The following is a 14,950-nucleotide window of genomic DNA, read 5'->3' as shown; positions in this document are numbered from 1 at the left end:
GTGTCATGTAATGCATGTGTGACCAGAGTCACCAAACACCACGTAAACATGGAATTGTTGCACCTCTCTAGGACAGGCAGAAATTTAAAGAATTAACTGGAGACTTCAGGGCACAAGAGGCCAGAGGAGGGAAACAACTCAAGGGAAAAACCATCATATCTGGAGGGGAAAACATCTCCGCCTGCTCAGAATCGGTTGAGGGAACATGTCTCTAATCCTCTCAGAAAGGGATGCTTTAGGTGAGCTCTGCACCTCCAACTGCCTTGGACCAGAGCCAGGAAGATTCAATTATGTAAATGATAGATAGATAGATAGATAGATAGATAGATAGATAGATAGATAGATAGATAGATAGATAGATAGATAGATTGATTTTGTTACTGAAATCTCTCTTTACTGTCCTCTCTGTTGCTACAGATATCAGAACTTGGTAGCCAGTGCCACACTCAACTACAATCCTGAGATTGCTCTCCTGTTGCTTCAAAAAAGCACACTCTTGGGGAATGTGGAGCATGTAGGTCCTTACAGAAAGGGATCAGACCAAGAGCATTGCACTGGGAACTGCACTCTGTGCATCTGTGCTCGGGCAAGTTCTTCTCTTGGACTCGACCACACTGGTGGAGCTAAACTGGCTGGAATCAGAAATGCAGCCCAGCCCCTTCCAGCTCCTGTGACCTCTGAGGAGCAGCTGGAATGCAAGGGCATTGACCTCCTGCTGAATTCCCAAACACAACACACACTGATTCCCTGGGCTGCCAAAAGGCATGAGCACTACTAAGCTCAAAGTGATCTGTAAGGCCATACTGGCTGGCCTGGAACCACAACAGTTCCTTCTGCACCAAGGTCCCTGCACAGAATGATGTGTTCTCATGCAAAACTACTGCATTCTCCAGAAGTGATACCTTGGAAATTAAAATTCTAGCAGACCCAGTCCCAGTGCTATAAAAGGGCAGAAAATAATGATGAAAAGAACTTTAGCTGGGAGAAGAAGAAAATGAACAGCCTCTTCCTCCAAGCAAACAAAAATAAAAATAAAAAAAAAAAACCAAAAAAAAAAAAAAAAACCCAAGAAAAACAAAGGGGGAAAAGTAATTTCCAAAAGTGGCTCGAATATTTGGATGCACTGAGGAGATGCTGAAGGCCCCTCACGAGGCTCCTGCTCCTGTTGTCCAAGCTAAAGATTTCTCATCCTGACCAAACAAGCCCCCTTCTCAAACTTCTCAACATCCCTAGGATACTTTAACCCCCTATCCCACCGCCTAAGTATAACCAACTTCCTCAAAGGAGGACAGAACATTGCATCCCACCTAACTGACCTCTCCTGATACAAAATAGTAGGTCCAGAGGGGCTAGCCAGCCTACAACTTACAGCAACCAAAACTGCCACCACCCTCCACTCAGGCCTAATCAAAGCCTACTTAGGATCATTCACCTTATCCATTCTCATCATCCTCGTAGCTACATACAGAAATAACCAATGGCCCTCAACCTTCGTAAAAACCACCAAATCCTCAAAATCATCAATAATGCCCTAATCGACCTCCCAGCGCCATCAAACATCTCAACATGATCAAACTTCGGGTCTCTAGTAGGCGTTTGCCTAATTACTCAAATCGTCACAGGTCTTCTGCTAGCTATGCACTACACAGCAGATACCCATCTAGCCTTCTCCTCTGTCACTCACATATGCCGAGACGTACAATTTGGCTGACTCATCCGCAACCTCCACCCAAACGGAGCCTCCTTCTTCTTCATCTGCATCTACCCACACATCGGCTGAGGACTCTACTACGGCTCATACCTAAACAAAGAAACTTGAAACATTGGAGTCATCCTCCTCCTAACCCTCACAGCAACCGCCTTCGTAGGATACATCCTACCATGAGGCCAAATATCATTCTGAGGAGCTACTGTAATCACAAACCTATTCTCTGCCATCCCTTACATCGGGCAAACACTAGTCAAATGAGCCTGAGGAGGGTTCTCTGTCGACAACCCCACACTGACCCGATTCTTTGCTCTCCACTTCCTCCTTCCCTTCGTCATCGTAGGCCTTACTCTCGTCCATCTCACCTTTCTCCATGAAACAGCCTCAAAACACCTGCTAGGCATTCCCATAGACTGTGACAAGATCCCCTTCCACTCATACTACACCATCAAAGACATCCTAGGATTCGTACTAATGCTCTCCCTACTCGTCTCACTAGCCCTATTCTCCCTCAACCTCCTAGGTGACCCAGAAAACTTCACCCCAGCCAACCCACTTGTCACCCCTCCTCACATCAAACCCGAGTGATATTTCCTATTTGTTTACGCCATCCTCTGATCCATCCCAAACAAACTAGGAGGCGTACTAGCTCTAGCCGCCTCAATCCTCATCGTATTCCTCACCCCACTACTACATACATCAAAACTACAATCAATACCCTTCCGCCCCCTATCACAAATCCTGTTCTGAACCCTAGTCGCCAACGTCCTCATCCTAACCTGAGTAGGCAGCCAGCCAGTAGGACACCCCTTCATCATCATTGGCCAACTAGCCTCATTCACATACTTCACAATCATTCTAATTCTATTCCCTCTGATTGAGGCAATTGTCAGTGGGCTGTTGCACACTCACAGGAGCCTTGCTTTTTCCACTGTGTGAGCACAGCCTGCAAACTTGCAGGGCAGTGTTAAAATGATTGAGTGAATTGCTCCTTTGCTTTTCGCTGCCTATGGCATTATTTATGGTGCCTATTTTATGACACATTTCACAAGTAAGTAGATGTTTCCTCTCTACTTAGGTTAGGGTGTATCCTTACCTGGCTTTTGTATGTCTTCCTGCTCTTTCTTAGTGACTGAGTTTCTGATTTTGAAACAGAAAGAGCATTAGGATGCCACTGCTTTGGTAAAGCTCCTGTCAAGGCGTTCAGCTAAAAAGGGGGTGTCTGTAGCCACAGGGGCAGCTAGGTATACACATGCAAGTATCCGCGCTCCAGTGTAGGTGCCCTGGACACCCCAGTCAGGCAGATAGGAGTGGGCTCTGACACTCAGGGCTTATGTGCACCAAAGCAACCTTCTGATGTCACTACGAGAAGGTGGCAACCTTTAAGTTTTTAAAGGTTTATTAAACCTTAAGAAAAGACTGTATAAGGAAAGATTGCAGCACTGGGAAGTCTCCATGATTAGCAGCCACATGCTCATCTACAAAAGGGATACTCTGCTTTTTTTACCTTTAGCCCCTCCCAATGTTTTGTCAGTCAATTCTTTCTCTGCCATCCAGTGGTGGAGATTACTTTCTTGCATCTTGATTGGAGGTCAATTGTTGTTACCCCCCGCCTGCTGGTCACAAGCCAGCCCTCCCCAAATGCCCTGACTACCAAGACTATTACAAGGGGGATAAGAAAGAGGACTATGGGAGGACGTATTACAATAACAGCACTTTACATTTGAACATAATATCTATCCACATAGTATCTATCTCTTAATTGTGAGAGCCAACTATTACATTACTCACCTATAATGCACAGAAGCAGGAGAGAAGGCACTGGCTTGGCATAACAGCTGAAATAATTGCTAACAAATCTCCCCACATATTTGCACCTTTATTGGACATGGCCAGGACTCCTGTGAATGTACATCTCTGCTTTTCTTTCCCTTTGGAAGCAGTCAAACTGGCAACTCGTGGGGAAACCAAGGGCTTTGTGGGGGCTGCATTGCTCTGCACACACCCAGGCCACCCGTGGAACAGAGCTTTGGTGCCTAAAAAGATCAACCAGAGGAAAACAGCTGGAGGAGGTTTCATTTTGACCTTTCTTAGCCGCTAACAGAAGTTGTCAAAAAGAAAATGACCAAGCAAGGCCTGATCCCTGCTGCCAGCTCAGGGTTAGAAAGGAGGCATTACTTGATTTCAGTGCTGGGTGCACAGGGAATCACTTCCCTAAGCCCTGCACACCCAGCAATCTCACCTAGTAGTTTGTATCCATGGAACTAAGACATATTCAATACTTTGCTGAAACTTACTGGCTAAACATTACCTCCAATTTTTTGACATATTTCAATCACTTCTCAGAATTTATTGACATCAGAGTAGGAGTGTCCTGTAGCTCCCTGCTGGTCATTGTCACAGGTTCAGGTGACCCATGCACAAAATAACCCAGGACAAAACTGGGCTTGCAAAGCAAATTCATTCTATTAGTTGCAGTAGCATATAATACATACTGACCTCTGGATTCCCAAAAATCCACTGAACAGGAGAAGGAGTTGGAGCGTGGTGCTCGGCAGCAGAGGCAGGTAGGCAGTGCACTTCCAGGACATCCCCTGGATCAAAACGCTGTGCATCTCGTCCTTCTAAACCCTTCAGCCCAGAACTAGGCCTTGTATCTCCTGCTTAGGAGTGGAATTTTACAGCAGGAGTTAGAGCAGCAGCTCACACATGCCTGGCGTGTGAGATGAGGCCATGATGGCTCAGGATGACTCCATGACTCCCTGCCACCAAGGGCTGCATTGTGCATTGTTCTCCTTTCAAAGCTTGACTGCGCTTGCTGTGTGCCAGAGAGCACAAATCAGGCTGGCCTGGTGGGCCTGAATATTTCTGCCAAACACTCTGCATCTCACACCTTTGCTCTGGCTCAGTGCAGAACTGCAGGATTGCAGGCGCTTCCTCCCAGAGCTGCGTGAGGCGCTCCCTCCTGCAGATGGGCCCTGCCAAGCTGTCCCTGCCTCACGCTGGCCTCGCTTCCCTGGCACGAGTGCCGGGCCTGAAGGAGGCTGCCCTGTGCTCCAGCCTGCCGAGCAGCCCGGCTCCCTGCCCCGGTGCCCAGAGTGCTGCACACACTGCTGGCCTTTGCCAGGAGTTGCAGGGCAGCCGGCAGAAGAGGAGGAATCCTCAGCCAGCCCAGCGGCCCGTGGCTGCCCTTGGCCTTTCTCTGCTCCTGGGCACACTCCAGACGGCCAATGCCTCCAGGCCGGGCTGTGCCCAGCACGGCTGCGCTTCCCCTCGGCAGCAGCCAGCTGCCACCTGGGCTCTGAGGGCGGAGGATTCGCCCGCTCCCAGGAAGAGGCACCCAGGTCTCGGCTGCTGCCTCTTGCAGCTCCAAGGGCCTCCTTCCAGCCTGCCTCTGCTGGGGCTCAGGCTGCTCCGGCCTCTGCCGGGGCTCTGCTGGGGCTCCAGCCCGGGCAAGGCCGGGCCCGCTCTCACCTCACAGGCGCTGACAGCTCTGCACCACAGGAGACCTTCCCGAGCACCCTCTCTGATCTTTCTGCTTTCTCACTTGAGCAAGGCTCTCCTCCAGCCAAAGAGATTATTGCATTTAGGGAGCCTCAATGCTCTCCAGTCACAGCTGAAGGCCTGCATCTGTATAAGATGTTTGGGCTGCCCCATTCTTCCTGTGCTTTTGCCTTTAAATGCCATTGCCCTTTCTGCCTAAAATAGAAGTACCAAAGATGGCCAAAAACAGACCAGTGGGCCATATTCCAAAGGCAGTGTGGTCTGGAGAGGATGAATGAAGAACATCCTTCCCCACTTTCACACCATGCCAAAGACACTGCTTCACTTTCCACCTTTAAGAAACAACAGACAATTCAGAAGGAATTCTCGAGTTTATTCGCAGAGTGAGAAGGAAGGGAATCTTCAAGGTGAGTTGTGGTTTCAGAAACTTTATTGATTTTCAATCCTACTCTGCAGTCCTATTAGACAATCCTACTCTAACCCTAACCCTTACCTTAACCCTAATCCTTATCCTTATCCTTATCCTTATCCTTATCCTTATCCTTATCCTTATCCTTATCCTTATCCTTATCCTTATCCTTATCCTTATCCTTATCCTTATCCTTAATCTAATCCTAATCCTAATCCTAATCCTTATCCTAATCCTAATCCTAACCTACAATCCTACTCTAAACTGATTGAGGAATAAATGGTCCTGATGTGATTGTCACATTCTTGTCTCCTTCCTCTTCTTCACTGAAACAATCAGTGGCACCAGGCTGGATGCAGGCTCAGCAAATCTTACAAATGGATGCTGCCCAAAGGGAAAAAAGACAGATCAACAAAAAACAATGAACCATGACTTTCCAAGCTCAGTGCTTCACAGGGTTCCTCCTGCTCCTAGAAGGATGCAGGAAGAGGAACAATGGGACTGTCTACACCTCCATCTTTATGTGCAGACTTTGCCATCACAGGCAAACCTGGCCCAGAATCCCACTCATCCATTTATACAGGTGTCTTCATCTTGCTGAGATTTTAGCCCTGCCAGTGCTCTAGAAATGGTGCTTTCTGTCCTTGGAGTTTCTTCTTTTCAGGAAACTCCAAAGCCTCTCATTGGTCCCTCTCTTTGAAAGACAGGCAGTGTGCTGATTGCCACAGGGACAGAAAGCAGTGTCTACCTTTCCATGCCCTGCCCCTCGTGTGCTGGATGGCACCTTCCTTCCCAGCAGGGCCAGCCCAGTGGCACTGGGCCCTGCAGTTCCCTCTCTGCCACACAACCTGGCAGCAACCCTGGCACAGTTCCTGTCTGCTTGAGCGTGCCAGGTAGCAGATGGGGCTGGGACAAGTCCCTCCCAGCTGTCCCTGTTTGCGTGGCAGAAACCTCTGAGGGTGGGCTGGGGGGCACCAACCAGGGCCCCTCAGAGGCTCACAGTCAGCCCCCCACAGCCCCTCCTGCCCACAGCCAAATCTCTGACCCCTAGGCTGGGACTGGCTTCCTTGGGTTCCTCCACCACCATTTCATGTCTCTGTACCCTGCATTGCTCTACTTCAATTCTTTTGCCATTACATAAAACTGAACACCCCACCAAATTACAAAAGAAGGTGACAGAAACAGCCAGAGGACCTCTCTGACTCAGGAAATGCAGAGAGAGGTGGGGTTGCTCAGTTTTGTCAAGAACAGGCCCCAGGGAGACTTTATTGCCACTTTCCAAAACTTCAGAGTGGCTTTGAGGAAAGTGGAGGACATCTTTTTTAACAGAGCCAGTTACAATAGGATGTGGGTGAATATTTTTTAACACAAATAGGATCTAATCAGAACTTGTTTACTCGGAGCATGGTGTGACCCTGGCACAGCTTGCCCCAAGAGGTTGTAGGTGCCCCATCCCTGCAACCATTCCGGCTCCAGTGGGAAAGGGCTCTGAGAAACTTGATGTCTTTAAAGATGTCCCTGCTCATTGCAGGACACTTGCACCAGAGGACATTTGCAGGGCCCTGCCAGCCCAGCCCAGTCTAGGATTCCTCACTGTTTTCATTTGAAGAGCACCAAGAGTGGAGGTGAGGAGGAAGGGAGCTCATCTGCTGCCTTGGGCTTGAGTGGAGGAGGAGCCCATCCCTCAGAGCCTGTTTCACCTGCAGCCCCTTCACGTGTTACCTGCAGGAGCTCCTTGGCAGACCAGCGCCGCGCCTCGTCTCTCTGCAGGCAGCAGCTCAGGAAGTCACGCAGGCAAGATGAAAATAGGTTGGGCTGCTGCAGCTTTTGTCTTCCTCCTGTGGCTATCAGGAGTTGGGGCTGGGGAAAAAGGAGACACCAGGCTCCACCTGCTTCTTTCCCATCTGTCACTGCTCTCCCAGATCCCACTGATTAAGCTCCACTCTGCAGTGGCAGTTTCTGCCCTTGCAGAGACCCAGAGATGACTTTCCTTTACCAACCAAAAACCCCAAACCCTGATGCAGGCACAGCCTCTCCAACATCTCACAGATCTTGCCTTGGCAGCTGATTTCATTGCCTGACCTAATTAGTGGGAACTACATCAGCACAAGCACATTTCCTTCCCTGATGATTCATACCAGCTTGAGAGGCTTTTTGGAAGAAGGACTTTGCTATACTAACTCTACTGTATCCAAGGGTTAGTACATGGAAAGTATTTCTGCAGTGCTTCTTGGTCCCTTAAGCACCGCTGCCACAAAACAAAACTAATCAAGCTTTTTGCTTTGTTCTTGAAAACAATGGGAATTGGAGGGAAAGAAAGGAAATCCACCAGGTATTCCTCAGGTAAGGAAACAAATCTTTGGAATCTCATCTTCAACACAGACACATTATGATCCATGCACAAATGTACTGGGATGAAAACACCTGCTTGGACGCACAGGAGCTACCTGCAGCTCTGTTTCTCAGCAGTCTGAAAATTTCTGCTTTCCTTACATGGAAAAGAAAAACCTTTCATGGTCAAATCAGAAGGAGAGGTTCCATCCCTACGGTCACCCTCGACTCATTTGGCTACTCAAGTCAATGCATGAATGGTAGGCCCATCCCAGAAAGTGCCAGGAAACAAATGGGAGGTTTTGGCAGGCTCTCCACATCACCAGGCTCTGGCTTGGTGACGTGCAGAATGTGGCTTGGGCTGGGAGAGAAACACGGTCACTGAGTGTTTCAGCAGCACTGCACAAGAAGCAGAAGAGACTCTGTGGCCTTTACACCCTCATGCCCGGGTTTCAGGCACGTTTCCCAGTGAGAAGAAACTGCACAGGGGGTTAAGTTCCTCTCTAAAAACCAGTGCCTTAGCAACTTTCATGTGTTTGGCCTTCTTTTCTTCATTTCTGGAAATGTAACACCAGTTCTGAGAGGCTTGCCTTGTAGTTTTAGGGGCATCTTCACAGACAGACAAGTGGGAACAACTTGAAACCCAAAGCAAATGTTGCCTGAGAAGAGCTGGGGAGTGTTTGCCTGTGGTGAGGCTTGAGCTGTCTGGCAATCCCCTTCCATGATGTGCAGAAACATCCAGCTGCTCCCCAGAACTCAGTCCCTCTGGGCACGCAGGCCTCTGGAAACACCTGACAATTCCAGCCTTTCTCCTGCTCAAGAGCATCTAACCTAAGCTGAGCTCCAGTTTCTTCAGCAAGGCCAAGGATGCTCACTTCCATGCAGCTGACAGTGTCCATGGAGCTCAGCAGGTCTTTCTGATACTCCTCAGGCCAAGGAATTATAGTGTAGATTGGCAAGACATCAGCTGATCATTATCCAGTGTGGTTCATGTGGAACCAAGCTCTAACACGCTGACAAGTCAGAGGGAGAGAGCTCATTCTGCTTTTGCAAGATGGTATTTAGAAACATAAGACACCAACGTGGAACTATTCAAACCTCAACTTGCAGAATCCATCTCAAATAAACAAAAAGAACAATGGCAAGAGGCCTTGGAGTCTCCATAAAAATGCCCACCACTGTCATGATAACTCTGTGCTCATGGCACTGAAATAGATGGTGACCAAAGAGACTTTGCTATTATCCTCTTCAACCCAAAGGAGAATTTCAAAGCCAGAAATGGCAATGCACTCCCCTTGTGTACAAATAATTTATGCGGCTTTCTGTCCTTTTCCCACATCACCAGAGGTGAGAAAGAGGGTTTTATCCTGACTCTCAGCTGAGCTCAGCCACTGGCCATGGTGGGGAGCTGGAGCCCTCCCTGTCATTATAACACTGCAGGCCAGGGATGGCCCTGCTCCTGAGGTAAAGAAACACAGCACTGGTGTCAACTGCCCACGCTGGATCCCAGCCCAGGCACCTGCCTGCAAGCGCATCAACTTGTTAAAGTACCAAGAAACAGCCAAGGGTTTGGCAAACAATTCTAACTGCAGTCGGAGAAAAACACATCCAAAACTTATCCAGGCCACCCACACACGTGACTGAACAATGTACAGATGACTTGAAAGCCTGAAAGTTTCAACAACCACAGGATTTGGAAAAGATGCTACAGAATGGAAGAGAAGAGCTGCATTTAAAAAATGAAAAAGCAAGCAGAACTGCTTGGGCATTGCTTTGGTAGTAGGTTTTTTTCTCTTTTCCTTTTTTGTTTACTTTTCTTTTTCCTTTTTTCCTATGTTTTCTATAAAATTGAAACTGGGAAGGTCTAATCTCTGTTTCTCAGGATATTTATTACATGTCTACCCTGTACACTGAAAAATTCTTGTCCTTCAGAAACAGAGTTCCAGCATTGTTCAAAAAACATGTGAGAAATGTCAGGCACGGCTGGAGGGCAAAATGGCAGGTTTCTGAACTGGTTAGGTTTCTGAACTGCCACTTCCCTTTCTGATACAACCAAAGCTACAGCAGATGCTGATGTGTTGCAGGGGCATTTTTAGAAGGGGACCTTGGTGGAAGTGGTGCCAGCAGATGGCAATGGGATTTTGTCCAATGGCACACAGAACATGGGACAGCTGAGAAAGACAGTGGGATCAGTGAGTATTTGCACCTTACCAAGACAGGAGTTGCATTCCAGGAAGGAACTTCTTGTTCCACCATTTCGATGCCCACAATTCCCAAAGACCATATGTCCACTTTGGGGCCACATGGTTGACCTGTCACCACTTCAGGCGCCAGCCACCCAGCAGCACCGGCCACGGAGCTCCGTCTGCCCTGCTCAGGGCTGAGCTGAGCAAAGAGGCCAAAGTCAGCTGTGGAGAAAAAAACAAACCGTGAAAGCCAGCTCCAATTAGGAAACCAAGCAAAAGAATTCCCCACTCTCAGGCTAAGAATGTGCTGTTGCATCTCCTGGAGAACTGTCCACACTCGATTTCCTTGGGGCTTTAGCCAAGGGAGTATGGAATTGGCCACTTCCAAAAAAACCCAGGTTTCTTAATGCTGCTCACAGCAGTGGACTTTATCCCCTGAAGCTTTAGATTGTAGATCCCTCTGTCTAGAAGGGACACACACAGAGCAAGGCCACTCTTGACTGCTTGTGGTTCCTTATACCTCTGTGCACGTTGCAACTGTGCCCTCAGCTCGCAGCAGGGGTCCCTGCACTGCCACCAGCACCATTTTTGGGGAGATGGCAGTCACTCCAAGCAGCCCCACACCCACATCCCTGGAACGCTGCACCTGACCAAGAATATACTGACCCAGCTTGACAGAACTGTCAGTTCTGAGAAGGATGTTGCTGCTCTTCACATCTTGGTGGATGACATGGTTTGAATGAAGAAAATCCAGTCCTTGCAGGCACTGAGCGAGAAAACAGAAACAGGAGGGCAAAAATGAGTGATGTGATTTCATCACAAAAGAAAGGAAGCAAAGAATCGAAAAGATTCCCTCTCCAGGGGAATGGGGAGTAAGGGCAGAACAGTAATGGCCACTGAGAGGAAGAGCTTGCTGCTCCAACACTTGCAGAGCAGGACCTTTCTGAGGAAAGGCACATCAGCTTTTGAAAGAGCAACAGCACCTGCTGTTGTAGGCTGTCCCCTGCAAACCAGCCAGGACGACTCCTGCTGCAGTGGACGTGCTTTTTCCATGCAGAGGACAAAGGAGGGGTTTGGAAAGGAAAAGTCCCTCCCTTTGGTGTTTAGTGGATCACTTTTGGGTGGGAGGCTGCATGGAAAAGATTTTCTTGCTGGCCTCAGCACAGGCTTGGAAGTATCACACCAGTCACTTTCGGAAGCAAAGAGCATTTTGGCTGCACTTCTATCCTATTCAGCTGAGGACTCTGAGAAATGAGTATTTTTTCTTTTCTGGTCATTTCAAATCCTGCCACCAGCACCTTTCCTTTTACAGGCAAGGAATGCAGTGAAGACAGACTCCAGGCAAACATTTAGAGAGGCAAGGTGGAGAACAGCAAATACAAGAGACAGAGTGAGAATACAATAGCAGGAGATAAGAGTACTGGCACTGAGTACAGTGAGTGCAGGGGCACTGGCAGGCCTTTCCCTTGAGATGCTTTTACTTGCCCATAGAATAGCAGCAACACAGAAACAAAGCTTGGCACAGGAAATCACTCCAGCTCTGAGCCCCTGTTTCCCAGACAATGCTGCCCAAGCCCTTGGAAACACAGCTGGGATTGCTGACCTCCCGACTGATGGCTGCCATCTCATCTTCCGACAGGTAGGTCTGGCTGATGACATTGCTCAGAGTGCCTCCATCCATGTACTCCATAACCAGGGACAGTTCCTCACCCACAAGGTAGCTGAAAGAAGGAAACAAGGGCATGGAGATGAATGTACATGGCTAAGTTGCTGTTTGGAAAAGACAGGTTGGTTCTTCTTTTCAGGTCCCTTTGAGACAAAGACAAAATAAAGGAAGAGACATTCCCTCTTGGCTGTGCGTTGTTTGCCATCTGTGCAGTCTCAAGGAGAAAGGCACAGCTGCAAAAAAGGAGATGTCTTAGATGGGCAGCAAGCAAAATGTGCAGTTTAGTAACAGCCCAGATAAAAGAAAACCTGTCATGCATGCTGTTTCTGGAAAAAAAGCACCTAGTCTTCCTGGCATGCATAGCAATGGGAAACAGTGGCAACAATCCAAGGGAAATCCTTGTTAGTTTACCTGGACGTAAGAAGACACTTGAAAAAAATCAAGCTCCAAAACAAAGTGGTGGCTGTGAATATAGAGATCATTGATTTAGTAAGACACAACTCATCCGGGTTTTTGAACAATTTTCAAATACCATGTGCCAGCGAAGACTAATGCAGACAAAATGCAATCTCTTCCCATCCACTGGAGATGAAAAGAGCAATAATAATTAGCCAATAATTACAGCTCTATTTTCTGCCAGTGACCAAAGTGGGATTTTACCTTGCATGTTTGCAACATACAAACAAACATTCATGGGACAAAAGCACAACTCACCTGTCTAAACAGTTGACCAGGTTGGGATTTCTATTCACCTTCATGACCATGAGTTCGTTGACTTTTAGTTCCTTCTTCCTCAGTCCTTGAAGCTGTATTTTCTTGATGGCCACCTAAAACGACATTGAAAATCAGTAACTTGGGACGTTGGTGGCACGAGACCACAAGACACGTGGAGTGAGTGATTTTGCAATGACACAGCTGAGCTGTGCCAAACTGCCTTGTGATTAGGCACTGCAGTAGTTAGGAACTGACATTCCAACAGCCAATTTCTCTGCTCCCTTGGGAGCCAGTTACAGGACACGTGGGGCCACTGACATTTTGCCTTGACCACTTGGTAACAGCAGTGTCTCAGTTATCACCCACAAACCTCTGACCACACTCTCTGCTGCTTTGTTTGGGACTCAGAAGAAGTAATCCATGCCTTAATACTCTGTGGATACATCTTGGGCTATGGGCAGGGCTTAGGGCTTTCAGGGACGCCTTGCAGATCTCTCCCTATGTGCAGCACTGCAGGTGGCTAAGGAACTACCAGTAACTTTCAGATGGATTTGCTGGCAGCCAGAAATGAGAATTCAGGACTCTGAAGCTGTAGCCCCAAAGAGCAGTGAGGTGCTCAAAGGTAGCGCCTTTGTTTTAGCAGTGGAGAGCGAGTGAGCGTGTCCTTCTCTGAAAGGAACCGCTGCCCTCCGTGCCTTCCTTCCGGCAGCTGAGGAGAACAAAGTCCCAAATGTGTTGTGTGGGCTGGCACCAGTCTGTGCTTCTTGTGCCTTTTCAGTACAGCTCTGCCCAAAGCTCCAGCCACAGCTCACACCAGAGGGGAAAGCCCTCAAGTGCAGCAGAGTCTGCAGGGGCTGTTGACATTTACCTCTCCTCCTGTGGCAGTGTCAAGTGCTTTACAAACATCTCCAAAAGTCCTAGAAACAAAACAGAAGCAGAGGGAGGAGAAGCCATTTAGATCTTGCAGTGAAAGCCAGGCCACACAGGTGATCTGTGCTGTAAATACCGCAGACCTGCAGGACACTGGAAGCATTGAGATGTGTTTGACAATGCCTTCTGAGCACACTTAGAAATTCTGATCAGCACTGAAAATCTAAGCCCAGTGCCTGAACACATTTGCAGCTTGTCTGACTTCACACTTGATACCTATTCCACCAGCAAAACATCTGATGCATAGTTTTGTAAAATTAACATTGCTTGGACTCACCCACTGCCAATATTTTCCAGTTCAATGTATTTTAGAATAGGATTTTCCATCTTCACCATTCTCCCTGAGGGAAACAAAATGCAAGATGTTCACTTCAAAGCAGAGATCTCACCTTCTAGGAGATACAAAAGGCAGCCCCACTGTCTGGAGCTCTGAGCCCTCCCTTTGTGGACAGCTGGCTAACAACAACAGGAACGGGAACTGGAACAACAAGAAAAGAACAGCAGGCCCACAGCACAAGTGGCTGGCACATAGACTGATTTCCAGCATCCTTTTAAGTGAGAGACCTCTTGACAGCAGGCACACAGGGAAGCACAGGGAGATACATTCAGAGGAGACTGAGACCAGAAGAGAATACCTACCAAGGCAAGTAAGTTTGTCATCTAGAAACATTTAGGAGAGCTGGAACTAACAGTGCCTTTGTTTTCTTGGGAATAAACACTGTGAGATTTAGAAAAGGTTTCCTGCTTGCTAAGATTAAGTGCACCAGGACATCTAGAATCAATTCCTCTGAACAGATGCCAAGTTCAGAACAGGAGGAATATTGCCAAGTGTTCCCATCTTTTCCACCTTGCAGCAGTTTGCCAGAAGAATGCCTCTGTGTTTGTAAACCAGAGCAGCTCATGCTAGAACCAATCCCCACAGGGCTTTCAGCATCAGGACCCTCACCCTTTATGAGCAGGCTGAGCTCACAGACGCCCTTGCCCATGCCCTGCGTGAAGAGCCGCGCCGCTTCTCTTCACCCTGACAGCGCGGATCAGTCGCTCCCATTGCACTCGCCCTCTCGACACCGCACACGTCCCCATCTTTCCAACTCGGCACGGCGGGCACGGGCACAGAGGACAGCAGTGCTCCTCAGGCGTCCCTGTGACACAGAGAGCTGCCCAGAGGAGATGCTGGCCCTCTTGTGAGTCCAGGCCGTGCGAGGCAGAAGCCGGCCCAGAGCAGGGGCTGCGGCCTCAGGCAGCTCCGCGCTGCAGCAGCAGGGCAGCAGCGGGACCCTCCCAGCTAAGGAAGGCTCCAGCCTCTGCATTCCCACAGCCCTCAGGGACAGGGCAGTGACCACAGCAAGGCTGGCAAAGCCCAAGCATGAGCACTGACAGGCACTGATGGGAAGAAGCCAGAGTCAGCCTTAGCCCCGGACAAGCTGTTGCCCCCATTCAGGACACAACGGGATGGGCTTTGAGATCAGCCACGCCGAGGTGCAGATCGGTGCCCTTTTTGT

The 14,950-nt window shown here is 48.7% G+C and overlaps 1 protein-coding gene and 1 pseudogene across 1 annotated transcript; one reads left to right on the top strand and one right to left on the bottom strand.

The window, feature by feature from the left end:
• Window positions 1-1,477: 1,477 nt before the first annotated feature.
• Window positions 1,478-2,608, top strand: LOC134434637 (cytochrome b-like; annotated as a pseudogene).
• A 2,956-nt stretch (window positions 2,609-5,564) lies between these two features.
• LOC134434671 (serine/threonine-protein kinase PAK 3-like) lies at window positions 5,565-10,355 on the bottom strand. Its single transcript, XM_063183309.1, has 3 exons — window positions 10,164-10,355; window positions 7,344-7,481; window positions 5,565-6,005 (listed from the first exon to the last, which is right to left on the bottom strand). Exons 1-3 carry the CDS (start codon window positions 10,206-10,208, stop codon window positions 5,919-5,921), a joined length of 270 nt encoding a protein of 89 aa, XP_063039379.1. The 5' UTR covers window positions 10,209-10,355; the 3' UTR covers window positions 5,565-5,918.
• Between the last annotated feature and the right edge of the window lie 4,595 nt (window positions 10,356-14,950).

This window comes from Melospiza melodia, unplaced genomic scaffold, assembly GCF_035770615.1.
Source record: "Melospiza melodia melodia isolate bMelMel2 unplaced genomic scaffold, bMelMel2.pri scaffold_45, whole genome shotgun sequence".
Lineage (NCBI taxonomy): Eukaryota > Metazoa > Chordata > Aves > Passeriformes > Passerellidae > Melospiza > Melospiza melodia.
The sequence above is the reverse complement of the archived record's forward strand: the minus strand, read 5'-3'. Positions and strand labels throughout refer to the sequence as shown.

Excerpts from the sequence above, each read along its gene's own strand:
- LOC134434671 (XM_063183309.1), bottom strand. The coding sequence starts at position 10,208 with ATGGTGGAACAAGAAGTTCCTTCCTGGAATGCAACTCCTGTCTTG. Across the intron at positions 7,482-10,163 it reads GGAATGCAACTCCTGTCTTG|CCCCAACTCCTGATAGCCAC; the intron begins GTAAGGTGCAAA and ends CTTTTTCCCCAG. Across the intron at positions 6,006-7,343 it reads CTGCCAAGGAGCTCCTGCAG|CATCCATTTGTAAGATTTGC; the intron begins GTAACACGTGAA and ends CCCTTTGGGCAG.